The sequence below is a fragment of the Diadema antillarum genome, unplaced genomic scaffold (assembly GCF_040938485.1).
Source record: "Diadema antillarum isolate AM-2024a unplaced genomic scaffold, OU_Dant_1.0 seq00000205_RagTag, whole genome shotgun sequence".
Classification (NCBI taxonomy): Eukaryota; Metazoa; Echinodermata; class Echinoidea; order Diadematoida; family Diadematidae; genus Diadema; species Diadema antillarum.
Window position 1 is genome coordinate 1,039,692 of NW_027271264.1, and position 14,557 is coordinate 1,054,248.

At 41.0% G+C, this 14,557-nt stretch overlaps 1 protein-coding gene and 1 pseudogene across 1 annotated transcript; one reads left to right on the forward strand and one right to left on the reverse strand.

Moving 5' to 3' along the window:
• The first annotated feature begins 2,956 nt into the window (after positions 1 to 2,956).
• LOC139728936 (uncharacterized) lies at positions 2,957 to 6,553 on the forward strand (annotated as a pseudogene).
• Positions 6,554 to 9,608: 3,055 nt separating this feature from the next.
• LOC139728937 (solute carrier family 52, riboflavin transporter, member 3-A-like) lies at positions 9,609 to 12,425 on the reverse strand. The gene is made up of 3 exons (XM_071639865.1): positions 11,513 to 12,425; positions 11,034 to 11,341; positions 9,609 to 9,836 (listed from the first exon to the last, which is right to left on the reverse strand). Exons 1-3 carry the CDS (start codon positions 12,423 to 12,425, stop codon positions 9,609 to 9,611), a joined length of 1,449 nt encoding a protein of 482 aa, XP_071495966.1.
• Positions 12,426 to 14,557: the final 2,132 nt, after the last annotated feature.

A 14,557-nucleotide genomic window follows, 5' to 3' on the forward strand; every position in this document is an offset into this window, starting at 1 on the left:
TAGCACAGTATTGAATTGCTGATCCTGCACTGATTGAGTGATTGAGAATGATGGAGATATGAATACCTAAATTGATAATAAAGATAATATATCAATTTATAAAGTGCAAAACCTATAGATATATACATGTATTCGGCGCTGCAAAAGCTTTCGATGTACATGATGACAATAGTTAAAATGAAAAGATGTGTTTTGAGACACACTTGCAGATATGTATTATATCATATATATATATATATATATATATATATATATATATATATATATGGATGTCATATATAGATACAAAAGAAGTTTGTAGTTACGTGCATTTCCTTTGAATCTAGAGCAGCACGAAACAAAGAGAATGGTAAACAGTTAACAGAGACAGTTATACGAACAGCAATGAACATGTTAAACGTGGCCAATTGAGTATTGCGCTTGAGCCGTTGACAGCCTAATGGCAAAGTCAACATCCACAATGACACATCGATTGTGTTGAGACCTAATCACACGGTTTCATTTAAAAGTAAGATGATCAACACCTATGTGCCCTTTCACCACTACTGTGTGTTTATATGATTTCTAAAATTGAACACATTTCACAGAAAGCCTACAGAAATACTTTTATCAACGTTAAGTCGATAATCATGCACGTCGTTCTGAAAGGCTATCAAGTGTAAACCAAAGGAGTGAAGCGGACTGGGTATCAACCTGCTGCTGTGCCAGTTACTTTGAGCTATTATTCCTAATATCAAATTTTCACTAGGCATCGTCCTAAAAGTTGGTGGTTAGACGTCGATAAAACTTAGAAAACCAAAATACCATTGTTTTAGAGACACTATGCATAGCAGCACAAATTGATAAGACAATGATCCTAGAGCAGTTAAAAAAAAAAAAGAAAAAAAAAAGGAAAAAACGGGAGCTATATGGAAAAACAAGGAAAATACAGAAAGTTCGGGAGATCCCAAGTCGCTCTTCTTTCCTGAATGAATTAGGAATTATACGTGTAATACGTCATCAGGCGTCATTTGCATAACGAGTTGTACTGTAATTGTGCGCGCACCATTATACTATTAATCTCTGTGATGCGCACCGTTCCTGTGTACGTCATAAAAAGCAAGCGCGCAAATGACAATCAAGTTGCAGGTGACCAACGCAACGGCATAAAGACCACGCCCACAACCTTTGATGAGGTAAGATAACCAACACAGGTGCACTATGCACTTCCACCACAAACCGAGTTCAAAGCAGAACAAGAAGGAATCTGAGACAAACACCAGGAGACATGACTGGACATATTGGGGAATGGAACCCCCGCGCCCCTCACACCCTTTAAGCACAACTCATCGTCTGTGCTTTCGGCATCTTCCAGACCAGATCCTGCCAAAATATCACTTTCATCAGCTGCCTTCCATAGACTTGGACAAGGAGGCAAAATTGTCACCACGTCAATTCCCCATCGAGCCCCAGGGACCACGCAGATTTTGGGAGCCGGGCTGGGATCAAGGAATGCGTCCAAATATCTGGTGCGAAAGATTTTGTCTGATTTACGGTTTTATCTCTAATTTATTCCATAACAAAGCACATGGAGGGACAAAGGGGAGTTTCAGTGCTTGCAGGGTCTAGAGCATTTCAAAACCTTGTTCATTTGTATTTATGAACTGTCAGCCAAAGCACTGCAATATCATAAAGGTTTACTGAAATAATGATTCTGTAGTTATTGTACAATTTTCGTCAACGATATAATTATCATGACTTCCAAATTTATTTCATTCCAAATTTCATTAACATTAATTTTTATTTTGATGATACTATTTCATAGGCAAATTGTTCAATAATAATCGACATCAAAATATGCTGCTACCTTGAACAAGTTGGACTGTTTCAAGTCGATAAAACAAGCAAAAACATGCATCAAGTTGCACCATTTACAACATCAAAATGCACAAAAGTTCTCACCGTGGGAGGGGGGACAACCCCCTCCCTCACCCCCCTTGCTCGCTCCGTTCGCTTGGGCTCGGTCGCTTCGCTCCTTCGCATACTAATAGCCCCCCCCCCCAAAAAAAAAAAAAAAAAAAAAAAAAAAAGATGAAATCTTCGCTACGCCGGTACCCTTTCCCAGCTTGGTTTCCTCAAAAAAAAAAAAAAAAAAAAAAAAAAGAATGAAAAAAAAATCTAAAAGTCTTGGGATTGAGAGCTTCCTGAATTCCAAATGTCTGTCAAAAAAAATTCTTACATTTAGTGTCAAAACGCACCCCCTTGAAAAAAAAAAGTTGGTGACGCCCCTGAGTTAACATGTTGAAGAAATCTTAACAATGTTGAAAACGTTATTGAAAATATTTGCCAGTCATGATAAAATCTTATGATGACCAAACTGACTATTATGTTTTTGATCATCTTTTATTATGGTGAAAGTGATAATTTTCGTTATGGTGAACATGGTATCGCCAGAATTGATGGAATTTGTAGTAGTCACAATGTTTCAATATTACCTGCTGAACTCTGAGTGGAATAATGACCTTAATGCATTTGACTGGTTTATGATTCTAAGTTTCTCATTCTCAACCTTCTCGTCTATTTTTTCTTTGTCAGGTTTTTTGTAGACAAGCCAATTGTACGATCCGATCCACCACAACTGTCTAAAACATCACCGAGGCAGAGCGAGTCGCTTGCTCCCAACGGGAGAAAGAAAACCGCGGAAAATTCAAATAACGTCGGGAGCGAAAATCTACGCAAGTCCGAACCTAGACTTTTCAAAGAGAGCTCGAACGATCAGAGCGCTGCGAACGAAATCGAGGTCGACTCTGCGTCAGACGACGTCGAGAAGGAAGGCGAAAGAAGAGGAGAGGAAAAGGAGGAGGAGGAGGAGAAGGAAACCGGAGGAGAGGATGGTCAGGATCCACTTGCTGGACTGACGAGAGAAGACATAAATCGACTGGCAATCAGAGCATTCTGGACATCCACAACGATGAGGATGACCGAAGAAGCGTGCCTACCTGTGCCTAAGGTAAGATCCCTCCCCCACCAGTATCATGTCATATGCATCGACGTCGACCGCGGATCACGAGGAGCTTTTCATTTTTCTTAATCATGCTCATCAGTGATTGACCCTTTCTGCTTCCTGTCTTCGATTCTACTCCATCTCATTCGCTATACATGTTTCCTCAGACAGACGATTGAAGGGGCAAGGTGGTACAGGTACCATGGATGATACTTCCTCCAACATTTTTGTAGACCGACGTATAGAACAGGTAGGGCCTATAATACACATCACAGCTAATAATTCAAGTACTTGTCAATCCACACCGCACTCGCATTACCTGAGTAGAAATTAAATGTGGAAAGTCACACTCGCTATATTCCCTTCTTGTATAGACATTTTCATGTCAAAGATACTATAGACCCCCTCTCCCCCCCCCCCTTTATTTTATTTTTTTTTCAGATCGTCTCTGTGCCTATGTTTTGTTTTGTTATTTTTTTTTCCTGTCACGTTTTGTTATTTCTTTTTTCCTCTTTAATTGTTTTGTTCGTTCGGTCACTCCTGTCACAGATTCGGCCTCCCGACACCACGCTGGAAATTGATGCGGACGTCGTGAAGTTCCGACCACATCGCTACGACAGCGCCTCCGCCCCGTGGCAGATGGTTCCACCACCGGTATGGGATCGGCTACAGGAGCGAGCGCGAATAAGGCCCAATGTCTCCTTTCCGAGACCGCCGAATAGTGGGCCCTCCCCTGCCGACAGCGGGACGGCTGGGGTCTTCAAGTTCCTGAAACAAGAACACTCCAAGGCCAAGAGCGCGGGTGTGTCTCCGATTCACCGCCCTAAGTCTGGGAAGTAAGTGCGTGTGAATGTGTGAGATGTTGAGTTTAGTGAAGACTCAAAGAAAATGGGTTTCCATCGGAGATTCGAACCCGAGACCTCTGGATTGCTAGAACGGTGCTCTACCGCGACTGAGCTATATAGAAAGCCCTAGTGCGGTGTTCGTCCCATAACCCTTTAATCCCAATGGTTGTTTGGTCAGAAGCACACATAATTATCCTGACATAGAAAACCCAAAAGGATGTAAATCATTGGGATAAATGTGAGGGATCACCAAAGCGATGCAGCAATCTGGGTCTAGCAATTTGGGGGTCTCGGGTTCGAATCCCGATGGAAACCCATTTTCTTTGCTCAAAGTTTCATTATTTGTCATTATTTGTTTTTGGTCAGTTTTCCTTTTGTTTGTTGTCATAATCATATATACGTATGTGAGTGTGTGTGGAAAGGGGATGCGCTTTATCACACATTGAAACTGAATAGAAAGCTAGGCAGTTAACCTCTGATTACCGGAGGACGTACTTTTTGAAGACATAATTTGTGACTTGTGAGAGTACATCTTTGTGTAACATTTTTCCAATAATCAACATCCAACGATCCAGTGCAACTAATAAATTGATCTGTAAACTGGTGTAAATTTGTAACCTATACAATAATTGTAATCTACTTTCGAAAAAAGAAGAAGATACATTATGACTGGAAGTAATTCAGTTTACTGACTTGGTGGCATGACTGTTTTGAGCAACTCGCGTCAGATACGAGTTACGCTGCAGTTCGTTGCAATGTGAATATTTATTCTTTTCTTCTTCTAAGGATGACAGAAAAGAAACAGCGAACGATAAGTGTTGTGGATACCAGAATTTGCGATCTCGTCAAACATGGGAGGCTGACTTCTACCTAGTAAGTTATTAACTTTCGTAATTACAGCCAGCGGATGTAACGACTAACGAGTCTTGCCTGACGCTGCATTCTTTGTACAATTATTATCAATCTTTATTCGAGCGTTCGCTGTTCAGACAAAGTTCACAAGGGACTTGGCACCCAGCTTGAAAATGGTTTGTAAACTGTCGGCAATCGGTCAGCGGCAAGTAGTAGTCGCCGATCAACATTTTGAAGTATTTCGGGGTTTTGGTCAACGACTGATGTCAATGGTAGCCATTGTACTTTGGTCGCCGGAGGTCGGTGATCGAGGATCCTTCGCTAACGGGTTGGACCGTAACCTAACCTACTTCAAGGTCTGAGCAAGTGAGAACAGAAATGCTAAACTTTAAGTCCAAAGTAGAATCTGTTACCTAAAAGTTAGCCTGACCATGTGGGGAGAAACTGTTTCAAGTTACGAGTATCCAAAAACAGCAAACGGAAACTAGGCCTATAGTTTTTGTATATCGATCACGCCGAATAAAAACTGCCTCGTGAATGCCTATCGCACCATGCTAATTTTGGCGCTCTCAATGTGTAGATGTATGATTCGTCATCATTCGCTAACACGTAATCGTTATATGTTTCGCTGCCAATGAATCATGATAAGATATCAATGCTATTCTGTTTCCTTTGGCAAATGGAAGATTTCTAATACATAGCACAGGATGATATCTCTGCAAATCTAACAGTAGGATATTATTGCCATTGCATCTTTTAGCTCGGCTTTACGAGATGCAGACGAGAATAACGAGGAGACGAAATAGACATACTTACTTCGATTACTGTCAATTGATTATTACATACTTATTTAGATTACTCTTGAACTAAACATGACTGCTGTACTATTGGACACAATGTGTCTGCTCAACCATTGTCGCAACACACATCAATCATGGCGTAACAAGCACTGTTTGAAATAAGATGACGCCGTATGGGTAGATTAGACATTATTTTGACCCCAGCCCGGCACACATACGCACACACAAAACAACGAGAACAAAGAGAAGTATACGAACGTCAATGATTTCTGCTTTTTATTCACAAGCGTTCGGCAGTGTCCCGGTTACTCCGGCTACCGGCCCAGGTCACCTCTTCGAATCCCCGTCGAGAACCGACACGAACCTAACCTGCGCATGATGACGACCATGAAAGCAAGCTACAGGTGATTGATAGTGATAATGATGATGACGATGATAATAATAATGATAATATTATAGTATTACTATTATTTCATCATGATGATGTTTGCTCAGGGTATAGCATCCTCGGTTCTTCCGTTGCTCTCCCAGAGTCCCCCGTCACTATTATCTATCTCAGCATCACCAAGTGCCTATTCTTGCACCTCGGGTTCAAAATGAACATAGTGGATAACATCCATTTGTCTCGAGTGTACGCACCGGACAGAATCCAAACTTTCTATGTTTTACCCGTTTAGAAAGAGACCAAAGCCTCGACCACTGTTCCACTATTTTGTGTTTGTGTGTGGAGTGCTGAGAAGTAGTTTTGTTTTTTGTGATTAGACTGTGTGTGCCAGTGGTGAGGTCCTCTGTCCGTTACAGCTGTAGACTCTTCATACTTTTTTTTTTCATCAGATTCCGTCCTTCACCATCCCCTATCCCCTTATCCTCTGTCTTTCACGCCCTTTTCTACCCGTGTCCCTCAATTCCTTTTCTCGCTAACTTTCCGCATCACTTTCAATTCCACAAAAGTAGTTAGAGCGAATTACCACAGGAATTACTTGGTGAATAACCCCATCAGTATCTATTTTGTGCACTTTTTCATGGTCTTGTGTAACCAGTCTATGTTCTGCGCATCCTTCACGCCGACGTAGATTTAATTGTACTCTGTAGGAGGTAGTCATTCTTGTGTGTCATCAAAGAAAAATGTGGGTAAGATACACGCTCACAAACATTTCTTTGAAAAAGGAAAAATCTTCCCACTGTGTGATGGAAACACGGGTACAAAGGAAAAGATCAAAGGTGAACACACAGCCGAGTATAAAGCATCTTTCGTGAGGCACGCAATGCACGCAATGCACGGACGGGAGAACAATATTTTAACCCAATCCCTCAGGTGTAAAGGGACTATGCAGTGCTAATGCATGTTGAATTGTATCAATTCATGATAACCTTGATCATCACTTATAATGTGGCCAAAAGAATATCTAAATATCTGTCATAATGCACGATAATATTTCTACTCTTTTTTTTCAGATTAATTGGATACGCCCGCAAAATCATTGCTTAAGTACTAATATGCAATTAACAAAATACAATGGAATGAACCTTTCCCTGGATTTAGCATATCTTGCGTGTTTCCTTGTTACAATGGTAATAGATTAACAAAAGACAACAATTGCAGAAAAACATGCAATGCTCGGTCTATAGGGAAAAGTGCATCCCAAAGTCTTTTGTCAATCATATTTATACTCAAGCAATGATTGACAAACTTTTAATGTCATTGACAGAATATTGGTTTAAGAGTGTGTGAGTGTGTGTGTGTTGTTGTTGTTGTTGTTGTTGTTTTTCAGAAGCATTTTTCAAGTAGTCTGAAGAAAACTAGACAAAGGGTTATTTTGAAATAGATGGCACGTTCATTTAGCCACATATAAACAAATAAACAAATAAACAAACGAGCAAAGAATCTTTGCACATTGAAGCTGCATATTCATGTCATGTTAAGACCACTGCTGACATTGTCCCATGCGCTCTTCGATTCACTTTGATTTGTTCTGTCCACCCTCCTCTGCCCCCCCCCCCCTTCATTTTTATTTTCCCGGGGACATCCAGTGTTTAAAAAAAAATGGGGGGGGGGGGCTAGTTCTCTGACTGAATATTATTACCACCGTATATTATTGTTCGTTTCAAGCTATTTTCGATGACGTATGCAAATGTGAATATTAGATATTAATTCCCATCAATTTCAAAACAACCATCAAAGTGCAATTCACACCATGTTAACTACAACCTTTCCCCCTTGAATATCATCGTTCATGATTTTATTCGTCTTTGATAATTTGATGTGAAGGGTATATCTTATTTCTAATGATTATAATGTCAAAAAGGAAGATTCAGTATTGACTTTTTAAAGGTTCAATTAAGGGGAAACGTGTGAGGTGATGGCACTATAATTACCTTCGCCAGTTTGATATGTGGCTGCAACTATAATCACTGATTTTTTAAAAAAAGGAAGCTAGAAATGCCGTGCTGGTTTATTCTATATTCTTCTCTTCTTCCTCAGACCTCGCACGATCTGCCGCCGACTTTGCCCGAATTTGCTCACAAAGCACCGCTCTCACGTCTGTTACTCTAACCTATCCCTACAACCCGTTCAACAAGGTGGAGAAGAGGCGGAATATAGACGTAATGATATTTAAATGTGGATAGACTGTGGTGCGAGCCAGCAAGCCCCAGCTAAAATTCAACACTGACATCGCATAACTTCGAATAGTTTAGTCATACCGTATATCTCACTGAACTTGTCAATTTATTTGTTAGCACTCAATTCTCACTTGTCATCGAATCCGCAAGCCAAAGTTCTGAGAACATACAAAGATTATTATTTTTGTTTTGTTTTGTTTTGTTCTTTTGTTTTTTGCTGCCTTACGAAAATGACACAAATTGATTGCAATATATTTACGAGCAACAAGCTGAGTCAAAATGAAATATAATTTTTTTTTCTTCAACTTCCTCTATAGAATACAAGAAGTTAAAATACCTCGTATATACTAGTGTATTCTTAGATTTCCACCATGGCTACTATATATACAGCAGTAATTTAGTCGTCCAAAATATAGGGCGAATTTTACATAAAGGAAGTTTCAGATTTTCAACCACGAAAGACATGACAAGCTGTAATGTAATAAACATTTTAAGGAAATATCGATATCGACACAGTCGCCTATCGTTTCATATTTTGCAATGTGTTCAGAAAGGAGTATACAACTTTTCATTTCATATTATCAGTACTATATCTCTCCAGCTCTAATGCATCATCGTTGAGTGAAAGCAATGTTTAAACACTTATATACAGAAGATACGGACAACATAGTAGATATGTCGAATATACATATTTTGCAAAAGCACCATTGTTTGAAACAGAAGGTGTGGTATTAAAATCAGTATCAGTAAGAACACACATCATCAACAACGACAACAACTGTCAGAAATAAGAATATACCAATGATAAACCTTCCAGATTTGAGAGAAGAAAATGTCAGAGTGACTTTTTTGTGTGTGAAGGCCCATTCGCTTGACTTGTAGAGTTGAGCGATGCGTTGGTTGGGTTGTTTGCCTTGGTATGAGCCAAGTCAACCCGAAACTCTATCAATGATTTCCGCCGTTGAATTAATGTACAATGTGATACATAATATTCTCTACACTTGTCCATGAATTTTGCATCAGAGTGATAAGAAATTGTGTCAACAATTAGAAACACTACGTCGGTAACTTGATGCAGCGCGCTTCACGTTGCAGTGTAATGAAGTTATGCCCGCATCGCTTAACATTTGTTTTCTTTAAACATGAGATTTACACCAGTTCTCTTCATGGAAGTCATGAATCTCATCAGTGTCCTATAATTGATCTTCTTTCATTTCTTTCATTTCAAGTGCTCAGCTGTGGCACTTTACTAAAAAAATCGGGAGCACAGTGCAACACTACCATTTCCCCTTCATCTGTGGGGCTCGTTGAAAAAAAAAATGGTCAGAAGGAGCGGTAAGGGCGAACGGGTATTTCTCAAGGACGCAAGTGCCATGGCAAAGGGTTCGAACCCTGGGGCCGTCTTGTAAAGAATTGTACAAAGTGCAGAACCTTCCTTACGCGTACAGTCTCCTCTTCATCCGCACTGCAGACGAGTGACGCCTCCCTTACTATACTGCCCGGGTCCTACTGGCATGTTGGGTACCCTTCGCATGGGTCGTTGTCGTACGCAGTGAACAGATGGAGTACGTTGACGAGTGGGAACATGACGACCGCGCCCGCCAGGGACCCCACCTGGGTGACGATGCCGTACCAGCGGAGCAGCTTGTGGTTGTCAGGCTCATGGCGGAGAATCCAACCGATTGACGACTTGGTGTAAGCGAAGAGACCGCTGACCAACACCCACGCGATTACCTTGCCAAAAGCGACAATGAGAAACGATGAAAACATCATGAGTCAACAGTAAGTTAACGGGGAACATGAAGCTCAGTGCTGTTACCACATTATAACCTGCTGCTGGGGCTCAGTTCTACTCAAGGACAGTTTTCGCCCCAAACATTTTGCTCGATATCTTAAACGCTCACAAAGACTATTATCATTAGTTACAATTTAGATAGGTATAGCTATATGCAGACAAAATTATTCACATCTACACATACATTCTATATATATATATATATATATATATATATATATATGTGTGTGTGTGTGTGTGTGTGTGTATGTATGTATATATATATGTGTGTGTGTGTGTATGTGTGTGTGTGTGCGTATAAAGAAAGAGAGAAAGAAAAAATCCTTTATGTGTATGTGTGCGTATGACTGACAAGTTTCTGTGTGTATCTTTTCTGTTCCAAGATAATGGTGTAGTTACATCATTATTCTTGCTTATCCCATACATTGCAAGTTTTCAATGAAATACGCTACACAAAATTCAGCATCGTGAATACTATTTGAGTAATGAACAGTATTCGTCTTTGCGGAAAACTAACCCTCATAATAATGAAACTTCATATTAATTCAACGAATATTTCGACAAACGATCCCTTTTTCATTTTCTAATTAAGGAAGCCCCAGGTGCAGGAGTTTTGCTTGTTCTGAATATCGAACCTTCCGAATAATCAGCCTTCGGAATAACAAACTTCACTTGTGCCGTAATCACAGGATAAGACGACGAGAACAGTTCACTATTTGACAGTATAGTGGAACAATACATAGATAAAATATGAAGAGATTGCACCAAATAAAAACTTTGGTAAGAAGTGCACCTTCCTTCGACTTGGAACGGAAAAACGTTAAGGGTAATAATATTCCTTCTGTCTTGAGGCAAGCCGAGTGTTTTTTCATAATATGCCAGACAGAATGAAAATATCACGTTGAATTCTCTTTACATTTCGTTTAAATAGCTTTCCCACTGTGACATCAATTCAGCGGTGACGTCATATGGATTTTGCAAAAACAAGCAAACGAACAAACGAACATAACTTTTGAACAAAGTATTAAATTTTTCTCAGACTTAGATGGTGCGTTTTTCTAATATTTGCGCATTACTCAAACCCGCAACCTAATTGAAGTAAATTCCCCTTCAAGATCTTTGTAAGGCATACACACCACTATAACTGTCCCTGCGACATCGTGCTGCAGAGGTGGTGTGGGGCTCAGTGCTGCAGTTGCCATGCAATAGCAGCCAGCCAGGACCGCGACAAGACACGTCGACGTCACGAGAGCCAGGCTCTTCTTTGGGAAGAACAGGACGACGAAACATCCAACGGGGTTGGCCACGTGCCCGAGCGTAGTAGCAAGGAGATAAGCACTGAAGCCGTACGCACCACACGAGTAGCTCTGGATGGAGGGCAAAACGCCATTTCGCATGGCATTGACTACGGCAAGAAGGAAGAAGAGTAAGATGTACTCCCTTTGCGGTCTCCGCCATTTTTCCTCGGATACACCGCCTGAGGATTTCGAAAGCCGACGCCCATCGTTGGTGGTTTCAACTTCCGTTTCCTCATCGTCAAAGCAATCGTTGACGTAGGAGCCGCTGATCTCGGAGATGGACAATTTCCTTGCGTGAATTTCGAGACTTCTGGAAATGCTTTTCCTACGCTGGGGCGATGATCCGGGCTGCAGCGCAGGTTCTTCGGAGCTCTCTTCAGCGTCTTCTTCGGATACCTCATTAGCAGATGAAACCGAGTGTTTCTTCGCGTACTCGCGAGCGGTGCCAGCGATGCTCCTGCAGTGATATTCAGGATCCGGGTTGTCGGGAACGTCAACTTTTGGAGGCTTGACGACGAACTCTTTCTTTGCCAAAGTGAGGCTGTGCAAGATGAAGAACGCCACCATGGCAACCACCATGGTAGCAAATAACAACCAGAAGAAGCTCACGGGAGGATACTTAGCAGGACTTGTCTCTACCATCCACGTGGTGCAGTTTTCTCCAGAAAACTCGTCGGTATACGTGGTGTTCGCGACGCAGTTCTGATTGCTGACGCCCTGTCCAAGGGCGATGAGGCTTGGCGCGAGCGAGCTCAGACCCTGTCCGACGAAGAACCACAACATGTACGCACTGTCCAGTCTCACCATAAAGGGGATGAAGGTTACGGAAGACGTGGTGTCCTTGAGAGCGAGTAAGAAAGCCAGGCAGAGGAGAGCCGTACTGCGCTCTTCTCCGATCGCTTCCCAAAAAGTCGTGACATCCCAGAAGAACACGAGAAGGAGACAGGAGACCACGCCCAAGAACAGACCCAGATAGATGCACGGCGCCTCCAGTTTATTGCCGCGCACGAAGTGGTCGGCGATAGAGTAGACGAGAGGACCGATATTGGCGAGTTGTATGATGATGACGAGATAGGAAGCCAGGTTGTAGCCCTCGGGGATTCCCAAGGCCACCAGGAGTGGAAGCTCCACCCAGAGTCCGTTGATAGTTATCCATGTGCTGAGACCAAAGAGGACGACTAAAAAGGTCACGAAGGACCTGTTGAGCCGGTCCTGGAACATCAGACCCATATTTCCAAGCGCACGAGTAAATTCTGTGCCGGTATTATTTGATGTTACACTGGGCGGAAGATGAGGGGTGGGCTACACTTCATCGTCATGGCACGCGTCAGTTACTTTACGTGATGCAAGATGATCCCTGAAAGAAAGGTGAAAGACAAGTTTACAATGTTGTTAATAATTGTTTGAGTGATCAGTTTTGTTGTTGTTGTATTTTGTTTGTTTGTTTGCTTTAAGGGGTTGGCTTTCAAATCCATGTGCCTAGTGCCTCCGTCGTGCGGTGGTGCATATAATGATATTGATTAAATTTGCCGAGATTTGTTTGAATATTATAGTATGCACTGATGGTGACATTTTGCGATAGATTACAGATTGAAATGCCCATGATAACGCTATCAACGCTAGAAGAATCATGAGAAATGAGACACTCTTCATACAAATCAAATGAACCATTACTGATATTTGATGGTCTATACCATGTAACAAATATTTTTGGCGATTGATTACAAAACCGTATTAGAAGTGGTATTACGTCAAGGTTTGTTGAACACAGATGATTCAACAATTCGTATTTCATGTTGTTGCATATACAAACGGTGACGCCACCTCCATTTGTGTTTCTGTTTTTCTTACGCATCAAATCGTTGCTATCAACGTTGATATCATTATCTGGGAGAGAGAGAGAGAGAGAGAGAGAGTCATCTCGGTAGCCATGTCTCATTTCAATCTAAACCTTGCAAATCGGTTTTTATAGGTTACGGAGGGTCAGTTGTAACATTTCGATACGTTCAGTTGTGTCAAATGCAATGACCTATTCGATGTGAAATGAATTTCTCCAACTCTGACATATGAGTAATGACAGTCTGGTGTTCACGCGGCTTAACTTTCACTTAGAGTCGTATTACTAAACTAGGCCAAGCAAGGTGTCAAAGCCCAATGTCTTTTGGTGATTTCAACCCATTTGGATAGTGCTGTATCCGAATCTGGATGATGCAACTCTTTCATCTTTAACGGTTTCGAGATATACAAGATGGTCGCAAAACTGGCCGGCAAATACTGAAATTTCCACACATTTGCTAACAAATCAATGGTGACAAAAATGACGGTTTTATTTATTTCATTTATTATTTTATTTCATTTACTTTATTTCGAAGATGCTAAATTCGAATCTGGATGATACAACTCTTACACTCGTACCAAAGGCTTTGAAATATCTAAGATGGCCACCAAAATGGTGGCCAAAATGACAGCCAATGTCTCAAATTCCCATATGTATTTTCTTACAAATTATGAAAAAATGGAATCTCGATGATTCCACTTCGCATCTTTAAGAGTTATTGAAAAATTTAAGATGGTCGCCAAGATCTGAAATTCCGATAACTCTCTACTACTTGGTGAAAACTTGCGTTCTAAGTGAACGGGAGATTGAACACATGGTGAAATTCATGATTTATGTTACATTTCAGTTATTTAAAGCGAAATTGTCAAATCAGCTAAAATGGTGTAAGAATGGCCGCCACAATGGTAATCTTATACTATATCCTCATCAGACGGTAAACCTGGTAAATCATTTGTTTTATTCTCTGATACCATTGAATAAGCTTATGATGTTAATGATCATTTTGCAAATATTGGTTCAAATTTATCATCACAAATTCCTTGCATACAACAGTGTATCTTAAATGAAATTCTAATCGGACCCGCATGTCACACTCTGCAATTGACTTATGAGGAAGAGCAATCCGAGGATTTGAAGCCGAAAAGTCAACTGGTTTACAGTGGAGACGGCCTATCAGTCAAAATCTTACAAATAAACTGCTGCTGGTATAATGTATTCATCGACTTACCTTATAAATTGACCATTGTCAGAGCTAGGACATGGTTCCTCGTTGTTGGAAATGTACGAAATTGATACATGTATATCAATCTGTAAATCTAGGAGCAAATCCCTAGCTAGCAACTAAAGGATCGACGATCTCAATATTTTCACCTCTCTCAAGAGTTCTGGGAAAGATCGTGCAGTCACGACTGTCTCACTACTGAAAACATAATAACATACTAAACGAGAAACAGTCTGGGTATAGGGAAAGACACTCGACTGCCTCATCATTGTGAAATGCCACGGATGACTGGTATTCAAAGCG